This window comes from Danio rerio, chromosome 3, assembly GCF_052040795.2.
Source record: "Danio rerio strain M-AB ecotype USA chromosome 3, GRCz13ab, whole genome shotgun sequence".
Taxonomy (NCBI): Eukaryota; Metazoa; Chordata; class Actinopteri; order Cypriniformes; family Danionidae; genus Danio; species Danio rerio.
This window is the reverse complement of record NC_141023.1, coordinates 25,748,696-25,762,542: the sequence shown is the minus strand read 5'-3', so window position 1 is coordinate 25,762,542 and position 13,847 is coordinate 25,748,696. Positions and strand designations below refer to the sequence as shown.

At 36.1% G+C, this 13,847-nt stretch overlaps 1 protein-coding gene across 7 annotated transcripts in view; it reads right to left on the bottom strand.

Moving 5' to 3' along the window:
* Positions 1–13,847, bottom strand: part of rhot1a (ras homolog family member T1a) — a 30,883-nt gene that overhangs the window by 3,590 nt on the left and 13,446 nt on the right. The window contains exons 15-20 of one of the 7 annotated variants that reach the window (XM_087242212.1): positions 12,500–12,630; positions 12,338–12,421; positions 12,106–12,228; positions 9,940–10,142; positions 5,642–5,764; positions 66–212 (exon numbers count right to left, since the gene is read on the bottom strand). In XM_087242212.1, coding sequence (XP_087098338.1) covers positions 66–212; positions 5,642–5,764; positions 9,940–10,142; positions 12,106–12,228; positions 12,338–12,421; positions 12,500–12,630 — 811 coding nt within the window. Of the gene's footprint in view, positions 1–65; positions 213–2,036; positions 2,266–4,347; positions 5,155–5,307; positions 5,765–7,452; positions 8,890–9,939; positions 10,143–11,679; positions 12,229–12,337; positions 12,422–12,499; positions 12,631–13,847 lie in introns of those variants that run through there. The other 6 variants (XM_087242214.1, XR_015479538.1, XM_087242213.1 and 3 more) reach the window with 6 other exon arrangements.

Genomic DNA, 13,847 nt, shown 5'->3' with positions numbered 1-13,847 from the left:
ATTTTTGAGCCAATTGACCTGCAGTGTCTGGCCTTAAAGTGTGCCAACCCCAGCTCTTTCTTTACCTGTTACAAGCGGGCACAAACGGGTCGACAGACGACTCCATGAAGACCGAGTCCTCAACAAAGCTGACTGCATGAACCTGATGGGTGAGGCTGGACTCCTCATCAGCCAACAGAAATGTGCCCAGATCTTGTATAAAAGGTCTCAACCTTATGCACACATGCACACAGCATGGCAATTCAACAACCACACACCCGACAGAACCACCCTAAAACACCCACTGCTCACCACATGCTGGACACACGCACACTTTCTCTCTCACACACACACTACTACAACTCTGTTCCTGAAATTAGACAAACGTTGAATGCTTTTGAAGGTTTATAACTAAATGGTTTAAAAAAAAAAAAAAAACATTGATTAGCATAAAACATTATTTAATATTTTCACATTTAGTATAGTTATTTATTATATATAGCATTTAAATATAGTTTATATATCTCATCTAAGATCTTCTTTTACTTTTAGGCCACAATAGCTTTTATGGATGCGGTCTTTAGATTTTGTAATTCCATTTTAAATGACAAACATAAGGCACATTTTTAAGTGCCTTATTTGTTTGTTTGTTTTCTTTTTTTTTTAATTATTAATTATTTTAAATGACTAATAGCCTTTTGACATGCAATTATTAAGATATGAAAATGATCCATTTATAAGATTCAATTGATTTATATTGTAAACTAAAATACTTCGATGACAAATGGAAAAAGTATAAAGATTTAAATGACAGTCGATTAGCATTTTGAGACTGCACTGACCCATAGATAGTTTTTATTATATTATCAAGATAATTTAATTCCAAAACCCCCTTATTTTGTTTTGCAGTATGTTTATATATATATTTTTTATTTTCTTTTTGATTTTGTGCTGGATAAGTTGATATGCTTATACATTTATGTTCTGTGTAATATGATTTAAACACAGATGTACTCACGGTAGTGTCTTTACAATATTTCCTTAGACTTAAATAAATCAAATATGTGTATATGCATATAATGTAATGTAATATAATATATTGAAATGTAATGTAATATAACATAATATAATAATGCAATATAATATATAATGTAATATAATACAATATCTCATAAAATAATGGCATGGGCCAGTATAAGATTCTGACGGTATGATAACTTTGGATATAAATATCACCGTTTCACGGTAATAAGATTACTGCTCTAAAGTATATTCTTTTTAAATGTCTGGATAATCCTTTTTCCCCTTTGTACACAATATATTTTAGTTTAAGAAACATTTTAAATATTTTGGAGCAGTAAACATGTCAGGCTAAGTAATTCAAATGAATCATTGACTTCTGCTGTCTTTATTTTCAAAAACACAGATTGTTTTTTTATATTTTAAAATGGCCACTTTGTATATCTTTTCTACTGGAGATACTACTGTACTAAAAAACAAATGAAAAAAATTAAATAAATAAAATCTTACTCGTACCTTACGAATGGTATAGTAGAAAATTTTGAGGGTTTTAAAACCTTGACTTTTCCAAAACCTGCTATACCTTGAACACGATTATCGTCCCATGCCTAAATATAATATAATATATAATGTAATGTAATATAATATATTGAAATGTAATGTAATATAACATAATATAATAATGCAATATAATATATAATGTAATGTAATATCGCATAATATAATATATTGCAATTTAATGTATAATATAATAGTATAGCACCTTTAAAAACATTAAAATACCTAGATTTTACATTACATTTTTAATTTTTATTGTAATATTTCTTAAGAGAAATTAAAAATAATAATAATGTTTTAATATAAAAAAAGCTGTTAAAGTGCTGCAGGTCGAACCTGATTACAGAGACTACTACACTCAATTTAAACATCTGACGGTCTGTTAACGGTTGGCTAAATGACATTGACGTCCACACAACAGATGTGAAACACTATCCATCAAAGCACCAAACAATAAGGGCAAGAGAAGCTTGTGTTTTGGATGAAACATTATATTAGTAGCAACAGGTTAGACATGTTAGCCATTCAAAAACAAACACAAACTAAGCCCATTAGTTGTCAAAACACTGATTGTGAAGCCCTGATAAAGCTTTCTGAACTAACGCTGGCACATGGTTAGAGAGAGTGGGACAAATGTCCTGTTAATAGCATGTGAAAAGATGCAAAGCAAAGAGGAAAAGGGCCAGCCAAACAAATGAAAAGGAACACCTATGGAGGGACAGAACAAAACAATTCAAATAAATTAGGTTTACAAATAAATTATTTGTGCATCAAGAGATCAACCAAAAGATAGAAATAGATGTTTTGTTTTGGTCTTGCATTAACTTGGTCTTGGACTAGCTTCAGTCATAAAAAAGGAGAATCGTGACAAAAGAATTAAGGAGATCGTTCAATTCACACCCATGCATTCTTCTGGCACTACATTTTAAAGGCAGTAACAAACATTAGAAGATCTACCAAATCAACAGCTCAGTGTGAAGAAAGATCCAGGAAGAAATGCAACCAAAAAGGAAGAGCTCATATGAACCTTGTGGCCACATTTGTCCCTGAAGCAATGATGAGTGAATTAGTGCAGATTTACTACTTGCATATCCACCTCAACTGACCAAAGAAAATGGTTAAGAACAATCACAACATGAGGACAAAAGCAGATCTGTCCTAAAGGAAGCATCATATTCAAAGTTAAAGACATGTTAAATGTTTTCAAATAGATATTCTTAGTTATAACATGACACAATCCACACAGAAGCATTTCTTATCATCAATGCTAAATAAAATTGTGGCTTCTTTTTTGTGAAAGCGATGATATGCCTTTTGGGTTTTTTGATAGAAACAAAAACTTCAAAATAAGTTTAATAAAAATAGAAAAAATGATCAAATCTGCACTGTAGCGTTTGGTTCGATACGTCTCTTTTGGGGGCTTTGGTACTTTAGTACTTTTTCAGTAACATCTCAGTTAAGGCTCCAAATCAGCTGCACTGTTTGCAAAAAGTGAGTAATAAACACTGCTGATCACTGAATGGTTCGAGAGAATTGACAATACCAGCGACACTGATTCTGTGACACTAGACACCCAAAGTGATATATTTGGGGTGCTTCTCGATTCTTATTTGTGCATAAATAAGAATAAATAAATAAAAAATAGCATAAATAGCATTTTGGTCAGTAGTGTAAAGGAGCAAATCCAGCGAGAGCTAGATCAGACGACCCAGAGTTAAAAAGCTTAAGGAAGCAACGGCAGTAGAGAGGATGCAACTGTAATGATAATCTACCCACTGTAAGCGATCTTAAACTGCAGTGGAAATGCAAACGGAGCTGAACAAACCTGAACCATGCCGTTAACATCATTCCCTGTACTACTACAATTCTTTTTAAAAATAAGAACTGCCCAGAAGGTCAAAACTGCTTACTCCTTTTAAGTAGACATGCTGCTATTCAATAATATCATATATTGTGATAATGAACACGAACAAAATTGATTTGTTGGATATTTTAAATTACTGTGAATAATTAATTACCTAAACTTTGTTTTAAAGGTTTTTAAAGAATGTTTTAGTTTGCAGTGCTATTCATAACAGCACTAAATGCGTGCAGACTTATATTGTTCATTAGCTTAATAGTCTACATATAAACATTTCACATTTTAATCTGGCCTACTACAGGCTGAAATTGAAAATTCTGTAGCTATTTACAGGGCTTTTGTACTCTAAACTTCTGCATGCTGTTTGTGTTGCTCTGCAATAACACTTCCAAAGTTTTTATGTTCCTCTGTTTTTTGTTTCTTCGCTGGTGTTTTTTTTCTTTTTCTTTTTTTTCCTGAACACTACCTTAATGTACAAGTGGCTCAAACTCAGATGGGGGAGGGGGGGCAGTTGAGGAGGGGGATCGGTAAAATGAGGTGCCAGATCCGGATCCGGCGTGTTCCGGCACAAATTGACCCTTTGCTAAGCCACGCCCAAAAACCACCATCCACCAATCATGGCTTAGCAACTGTAGTTACGCGCAGGGGCTCTGACAAGCTTTCGAGCAAGTGTATATGGATTGTGCAAATCTGATACCCGGTCTCCTTAAAGTTTGGACGGGATGGTGGAATTTTTCTCCCTAAAACCTAAAACCCAATCTATTAGGTTTTTTGGTAAAAATAGATAAATCACGGTTTCATTTATTATTATTAGATTATGTTTAAATTTCACCTCTCCTACTGAGCATGAGCTAAGCTGTTGAATGGTCAGCGTATGAGGCAGCTAGGCTAAGCTAGCTTCAGTTTTGATTGATTTATTCTCTAATCGATTGCCTATTATGTGGTGAATATACCCCTGTAATGCATACTGCAGTCCTTTTTTGTCTGGCTTTCTCGGATATCTCACCTGTTCACCAAAAATGACATTATATCCCTGCCAATTTCTAAAACCGGCGCACACACACTGAAAAAGCCGTGCCAGGCACGAAAGCTTGACAGGCGTAGCAACAGTAACTAAGGAGGGCGGGGCTTAGCGATGGGTCCATTAAGCCCTGATTTTAATGCATTAACTAGTGTTTACTAATGAGACTTTATTGTTAAGCCTTACTTATTGTATTTACAATCCTTTTGCAAATAAATATTTTTTAATGTTTGTTTGGTGTGCTATGAGAACAAACAGATTAAATCAGACAATCAAATTTGATTCCAGGTTTTTTGTAAAAACAACTGCAAGCAGAATTTAGTTGGCATTTTGCAGACTGGGTTGAACAAACTGTTAAGATCCATCACAGGCTCAAGCAAAAACAAAAAATGCAATGCCATGCTCAATATGCATTACTGATGCTTTGAAGATCAGTTCACCTATAAATCAAACTTCAGATTCACCCTGGTGTTTACCAACGCCATTGGCCCTTTTTAACCAATAATTAAATTTTTTTACAAGATGTCAGATGGATTTAAACTTTGATATCTAATGAAACAGATAACGGCAAGATTTTTGATTAATAAGGCAATCATTTTTGGTTTGTTTTTCACCAAATCCAACTCAAGACAGAAGGCCAAGCAGCTCGAAAACAATACCAGTGTGAGGATATCAAGCAGGGGTCACCAATCTCGGTCCTGCAGGGCCGGTGTCCCTGCAGGGTTTAGCTCCAACTTGCCTCAACACACCTGTCTGTGTTTCTAGTATACCTAGTAAGACCTTGATTAGCTTGTTCAGGTGTGTTTGATTAGGGTTGGAGCTAAAATCTGCAGGACACCGGCCCTCCAGGAACAAGTTAGGTGACCACTGATATAAAGTGTTCATTCTCAGGTGAACTACCCTTTTAAATGAGCAAATGCTGAACACTGCATCAATAAACAGAAGCTTTTAAAAGGCCTCATGTTTGTGCTTTGCATGGATGAAATGACTATTGCTTTAAAATATATAGATGATAAATTTCTACCAATGACTACCACACACAGCCAGAAAATGTCCCAACATCCCTCTGTGGATATGCAACGTAAACCTGCCAGGCCAACATCAAGTAACAAAGAGGGAAAGATGTGTTAAGAAGCCGAGGTTAGATATGGCCCAGCGCAGGGAGAAGAGGATGGGGGGATGTGTAGGCTATACTCAGAGACCTGTTGAGAACAGCGCTGGAGAATTTGGCCTTTACCGAGCGCACCAGCTCAGAGTTCAGGAGGTTGTGACAGATGCAATAGGTGCACCTGTTGCAGCCGCACATGCAGCGTAACTTGGCGTGGCTGCAGAAACACACATAGACAGGAAGAGTCATTGTCATGTGATGCAGTTTAAAGAGGGCTCCATCCCAGGCTCACACCTCCGACTTGGGACTGGAGATGGAGTGCAGGAGGCAAGCAAAGTTACAAGTAAAAGACGACTCGGTAGCTGGATGTGGAAAATTAGCTGGATGAAAGAACTGGAATAGAAAAGCACAATGGTAAGCCTTGCGATGAAAATAATAAAAGGTTTGCTACAATCCAGCAAAAGAGACTCAAGCAATAGGGCTGCACGATTGATCTAAATGAACCAGATATCTCATATGGCTTTTAAATCCAAAAGGAAATAATGTAACTGCATACAAACTTGTGCTGCATGTTTCAGAGTTAATCGTAACCTTTTGTTCTTTAATACATAAGCAACTAAACTGATGGTTTAAGGGTGCTTTTACACCTGTAGATCGATTGTTTTGTCCTGAAACAGGGATTAAAATGTTGCACTTGTTCTTGATGCGGTTAGTTTTCACACAGTAAAGATTCTTATGAGGCTAAATTTCAAATTCCAAAACGGCTAAAACAAGTCACATTCGTGTAAACTCTTCCACAGGGTTTTTTTTTTCAATTCTGGGGTGTGTTTCCCAAACAACAATGTAACTCGCGGCTGAACTATCATAGTACGATTTATCGTTTGGGAAAAGTACGATGTAATGACGAGTGTTTCCCAAAACCTGTAGTTTCTCTGTCACATATCTATTGTTTGAACCACATTAGTTATAACGTAAAACGGCCATAATGAGGCTTTAAACGGGGCGGAGTAACAACTTCTTTGGAAAAAAAAAAACCATAATTTCTGTGCAAATTATGTTGTTTTACACGCACACGCATTTAAAAAAAAATTCAATACTAGTTTTGGTAAAAATATGCACTTGTTTTCCATATTGATTGAAATGCATGTAAACGGCACATACAGGGCCTATATTACCTTTACAAATATTAGGAATATGCCACATTCTATTCTAAAACATAAAATCACTTACAAAATCTAACACGTATTCTAATATCATATATAAATCATATAAATAAATACATAGAGGCTATTTATTAAGAATTGAAATCCAGCATTTATTAGGAAATTTAAAAAAAATCATACTTTAATAATAATAATATTAATGATGATTATTAAGTAGGATATTGTTTTTTGTTTTTTTGTTTTTTTTAAGTCTACTTTTACAATTTGACACATGCAAACCACTGCAGAAATGTTCTAACTAACAGGCCCATGTTATATACAGGAGGCTACATATCTTAATAAATAGTCTACTATAGAATAAAAGCATTAACGTATGCTATGTTTTTTGTTTTCACAAGCTTTGGAGCAATGACTTTAAAAATATATACTAACTAATACTAACAAATTCTGCTCGGCTGTGTTCAAAATGACATCAATGTTTTCAAAGTGCACTAGGAGGGCAAAATAAACAAAGATAGCTAAAACTGAACTGTAAAAATACTTTAAAAGCAAATTACAAATAAAGAGCGATGAAATTATTTTTTTTAAAGCATTAAAGTCAAGTTTAAATGTCAGAATGTTTTAAATGAATAGGGCATAGGGGGGATAACTGGGAATAGAACACAACCAGGAACTACAGTATGTTTCTAACTACAGCTCCAGAGGTGTAGTTGCAAGCATAGAAGTTTGCGACACAGTTTGCGAATGTTTGTTGGAACGACCGATTTGGGAAAGTCAAATAAATGAACTATGTTTGTAATGACGGAACTTGCGACCTTAGTTGGCTAACAATGGTTTTTTGGAAACGCACCCCAGCTCAGCTGTCATGCATCCTTATTTAAATTTATGACGGTGAGCAACAAGACTTAAGCGAAAATCTGCGCTTTCATCATCAGTTCGTCACCAAATATAGAGGCAAGACTTTCTCATACATAGCCTTGGCTAGAATTATGCATTATCGGCTTTACGTTATAGAGAGAAATAACAGATAAACCAAAACTGCAGTGTACTCAATTTTCCCAAAAGACAAAAAGCTCTTGTCAATATTTCAGCATGCTTTCACTTTCGTATTTGACATGAAATGCATATTTACTGGAAAAAATTATGATATCCCACCCTAATCATCATTTTATCTTCATACAATCAAATATGCCTATTATCCATAATACACTGTGTTAGAGCCTGGTTCATTGGCTGGTTAGATTGTACTGCTTTCTTGCTACAATCAATCTGCTCCAGAGTTCATTTCACTCAAGCAGAGACCACCTCATTCAGGCGATCTTCAACCGATTGTTTTGACATGGATCAGAGCGCGATTGTGGGATTCACATATGCCAAACGAACCGCGCTAACTGGGGAAATGCACCAGGTTCCGAAACAAAAGTCTAGGAGTAAAGGCACCCTAAGTGTCTTTAAACTGCAGGGTTCCCAGTAAATGCTGCTCTTCACAAACCTCATCTTGCTTATTGTTTAATTAAAATGTGCATTTTGGGAACAAATTATTATCTTAAACATGTAACAAAAATAATCAAACACTTTCCCCACTGGCTGCCGTCAACAACAAAACAAATGTTCTAGTAGCTTAAAAGAAAAAAAAAGTATTTAAAGGTTTGGGGAGAAGAAATTAAGTCAGCTAAAAACAGTATGGGAACTTTAGAGTTATATTTAGAGCTTTGGTGAAAAAAATCGTCAGAAAAATCAAATCTGCGATTTCTAAAATGCATCGTCATTCTCTCTTGAGACGGTTTTGAGCTTAGTTTATAACAGAAATTGGTGATCTAGGCTTTACGAACAGTCGCACTCTGCTTGCATCCAATTCCTTACAAATACCACTTGAACCTAAATGAATTAATAAAGTTAGCGAATTACAAGACTGCTCATGGTTAGCTGTGTTAACGTTAATATCATCACATAAAAGTCAGCTTACATAAACACCCAAATGCACAAGCGATCTTATCCACTTATCATCAATTAACAACTCTGAATCAAATCAAGAGAAAATAAGGATGCACTTAAAAAATTGGAGAATCGATCGAGAATCATTCATTTACTTTTTAGCTTAGTCCCTTTATTAATCAGCAGTCACCACAGCGGAATGAACCACCAACTTATCCAGCATATGTTTTACACAGCGGATACCCTTCCAGCCGCAACCCAACACTGGGAAACACCCATACACCCTTGCATTTACCCACATACACTACGGCCAATTTAGCTTATTCAACCTTTGGACTGTGGGGGAAACCAGAGCACCTGGAGGAAACCCACACTAACATGGGGAGAACATGCAAACTGCCAACTGACCCAGCTAGGGCCCACTGTGCCACCATGTCGCCCTGATGGAAAATCAATTTCTTAAAAGATATGCCACAGCTCTAGTTGCACTGCAAAAAAAATGTAGCATTTCTTAAAATACCTTTTCTATATTCATATTCTATATTCCATTCAATATTTTTATTTGTAAAACTACTTAAAACTATTACATTTTATTAAGATTGTGATACTGAGATATTCTTTTTTCCTTTTTCCTTCCTTTTTCTATTCCTGAGATAATCCTTTTTTCACAATTTTGAGCCAAATTGTGCAGCCCTGCAAAACAAGCAGAGAAAACCTGAAGCTTTTACTAAAACTTGGCGGAAAGAAAATTAAATTTGTTAAATGAAAACCGTTCTTTCCTAAGATTTAATCACCAAAAACAAAGCTGACTACTATCCTGTATTATACAAACTGTTCCAGACCATTAGTAGGCACTTTCACACACAAAAAGCTTTTTCTTACAAATAAATAAATAAATAACAGTAATTTCTAATGTCATAATTACCATTTAATTTAAAGATCTCATACAAACAAACTTAGGAAAGAACCGTTGCATATCGAAGATCATCAACAGCCACTACAAAATCACATTTACTAGAAACTGTAATGCACACACTAAGGTTCAAGTCAAAGAAACAAATAATACTTGATACTCTCTGAAACTCCTAAAATGTAGAAATAAAAAAAAAATGTAGCTGCTACTACAATCTTGCCGCTAAAAGGGGACAATAACTAGACAATAACAAGGGGACAATAACTAGACAAACACAAAAGAGATGAGCAGGGAGAGCTGGAGAGGCCAATCACCATCTACCAAAAGAAGCAGTCAATGGGACAGAACAAAGGTCAGGGTTAGAAGGGTCTGTATACTCACGGGTACATGGCCATAGTGGTGAGTTTGGTGTAGAGGTCCTTGCTCGGAGCTTCGGTGGTGTTGCAGGTGAACAGCTGCGGCGGGTGAAGCTTGTGTTTTCGGCAGAAGTCCAACGGCGAGAGACTGTAGTACTGACGGGCTTCATGCAGGTCAGACTTGGCAGCAATGATCACACATGGGGTCTTGCTGTCCATGAAGTGTTTCTGTGGATGACATTACAGTGTTAAATAGAAATACATTTTAACTGTAGTTTTGTGTGTTTTATTGGGCTAATAAATACATTTATTTCCATTGTATTTTTCCCAAATCTCATCCTAAAAAGGTCAAATGTTGATGCATAAACATATTTGCATTTAATAGCAACACTGAGCTTAAACAGTAAATTGACGACAACACAAACTATATTGTTAGAATGATGATAATACTACTACTAATAATAATAAAAATAATGTTGATAATAATAAGGATGATAATAATAGTAACAACAACAACCACCCAAATAATCATACAAATACCTAATAATGGAGTTTTTGCAATGGAGAATCAATCAAGTCATAAAGTTATCATATGTAAGAGACAATATAAATTTGGCCTGCACGATTAATCGTTTTTTAAAACGAATCCGAAAGCTGCGATACTTACTACGGTGAGGGAGGAGAGCACAAGTAGCCTAATTAAAATGCTGCAACTACTTAAAAAGCAGACAACTGTTACAGCAGAACCAATGAGCCCCCAATGTCACAGCTATGGAGAAAATGAAAGCTGTAAACAATCTCTCTCTGTTTAGCCTTTGACATGCTTGCATAATAATAACAATAATAATAATTCCTTACATTTACATAGCGCTTTATTAGACACTAGAATCGCTTTACACATTGAGGGAATCTCTTCATCCACCACCATTGTGTGATGATGCGACGGCAGCCATTTTGCACCAGACTGCACACCACACACTAGCTTAATGAAAAGGAGACAGAGTGATGAAGCCAATTACAATAGGGGGATGGTCAGGAGGTCATGATGAACAAAGGCCAGTGGACAAATTTCTCCTGTTTCCTGGGATTTTTTTTACAACCAGAGAGTCAGGACCACTGTTTTACGGCTCATCCGAAAGACCGTGTTCACTGAGAAGTATAGAGTCCCCTTCACTATACTAGGGCGTTAGGACCCACACAGACCACAGGCCGAGTGCCCCCTGCTGGCCTCACTGACACCATATCCGGCAGCAACCTAGCTTTCCCATGTGGTCTCCCATCCAAGTACTGACCAGGCACAGCCCTGCTGAGCTATAAGGTAGCGTTTCCTGTCCTCTCTCAGCTGTTACAGCAACACTTGTGGAAGGATCCACATAAACAAGCATGTCAGTAAATGTCATGAAATCAATATGAAAAATGTAATAAGCTAAATGTAAAGGTTTTAAAAGGTTTAGATATCTATATAAAAGATGTTGTATGGGGAAGCAGTGGCGCAGTAGGTAGTGCTGTCGCCTCATAGCAACAAGGTCGTTGGTTCGAACCTCGGCTCAATTGGCGTTTCTGTGTGGAGTTTGCATGTTCTCCCTGCGTTTGCGTGGGTTTCCTCCAGGTGCTCCGGTTTCCCCCACAGTCCAAAGACATGTGGTACAGGTGAATTGGGTAGGCTAAATTGTCCGTAGTGTATGAGTGTGTGTGTGAGAATGTTTTCCTGAGATGGGTTGCAGCTGGAAGGGCATCCGCTGCGTAATACACGTGCTGGATAAGCTGGCGGTTCATTCCGCTGTGGCAACCCCGATTAATAAAGGGACTAAGCAGACAAGAAAATAAATGAATGAATGAAGATGTTAGATATGATTAATATAACTGAATTTAACTTTATCTTCACACGAATTAATTACAATATTAAATAGATTTTAATTTTACTGTAAAAAATTTTACAGTATTAAAGATTTACTGCACCATTAATGAAATAAACATCTTGATGAGCAAATTATAACTTTTTAAACCTATTTTTGACAACGTTTAAACAATAGTCAGTTGAAACTTTATTTTACAGTGTCCTAGTCACACAAGTTCCATATACCTACTAAAATAATAATAAATTATGCATAACTACATCTAGCTATAATGATAATACTCAGTACTTTTATAGATAGTCTCGCCTGTAAATACATTGTATAAATGAACTGACCTTGTAGACTTTAGCGCAGTATTCAAATGAGCGTGGGTTGCTGATGTCATAAACCAGACAAACAACATCACAAGCCAGATCAGCTTCAGAAAGAAACTCCACGTCTGGAAGCACCTCGTGAAGCTAAAAGATTTAAAAAAAAGAAAAAAAAAAGAAAAAAAGGTACTCATCACAAGCCAGATATGAAGATGGCGTTACTTTGAGCGTACAAAATTACAGAGCTCAAACTTACGAGCAGATATTTCTCCTGTCCATAAACATAAGTAGTGCTAATGGCATAATAAGACTTGTGGTCTTCTCTTATCCTCTTCTGGCGCTGCAATATAAAGAAAGAGAACGTCAAATCTATCTGAAATGAAAACGCTGGATGCTCCTGTGAGGGATTTGTACTCACCACAAGGTTCCTGCCCAGGAAAGCCTGCAGAAAGCCACTTTTACCACAGCCTCGAGCCCCGAGGACATTACATCGGAAAACACTGCGCTGGGTCTGCTTCTTCTGCAGGTCAATACGCTTGTTCCTGGTGACTGCACAAACAAGGACGTATTAATGGATTATACTCCTTTTTCTTATGACCCATGAAGAGTTGCATGAATTTTGGGAGTAACTAGGGTTAAACTATATTTATTTATAAATATATTTATAAAAATATTCAGTTCATCTATCAAATATTAAAAGACAACTATCTGAATTAGCAAATAGCTTTCAGCAGCAAGCTTTTCACAGCAGTATTATGGGGTTATATTGAATAATAACTTACAGCAGGAGTACAAAGAGAAATAATCTGGAGCAACTAATCTCAAAAATATCTCAGACCACAGATATGCTTGTGATAATAATAGTCACAAAATACCAAGTGTAACATTAACTTCATGATGGATACAACATAAACAAAATGCCAAACATACCTCACACTCAGTTTTCACTATGTATATGGTTTATTTATTGCATAACCTGATTCTAAATTATGTGCATGAGGCATTGCTTCCACAGGCAAGTTTTGCAATGGTTATGACATGCGTAAACTACAGCATCGCGACCAATGAAAATAAACTGTTTTGAAAACACTGAAGACCCAGTTTTAGTTTAGAAGAGACTGGTCTTGTGAACTACCGCATATTCTTTCCTGATTTAAGAAGCCCATCTCATTTCACCATAACACAACCGATAAATGGCAAGTATGGCCAATGGCAAATATGCACATTACCAGTGAGTGTAAATGGTTATGTATCATGTAAAGGGTATATACAGGAATCCAAATTCAACACCTTTTCAAAAAAATTTTAAGACCTCATCGGCACTTTAGGTTTCAACTGGTTACATTAACTTATAATATATTTAATAAATACTGACTGTAAGAAACTAATCCTAAACTAAACTGAATAAAAAAGCTAATCTAGCAGAAGCCACCTATGAAAGCAGGAATAAAAGTTTTGCCTTGGTTACTGCAGTAAACAAAGCAGCTTGACATCAAATCTAGCAGGATTTTAAAGATTTTATAAACTATACAACATCCCAGTATTTGCAATTAGTATTTTAAATTAGGGTGGCACAATATTGGAAAAATTTGATATTGCAATACTTAATTTTTCTGCAGTTAATATTGCGATATGAATACAGTTTCACAAAATAGTTTGAATAGCACTATTTGATGGTTTTCTGGGGAGTCTAAAGGGAGTCGCACAGCGGATGCGCCGTTCGGCGACACGCTGCATTGCGCCATGCAGCACCATGCATTTTAGAA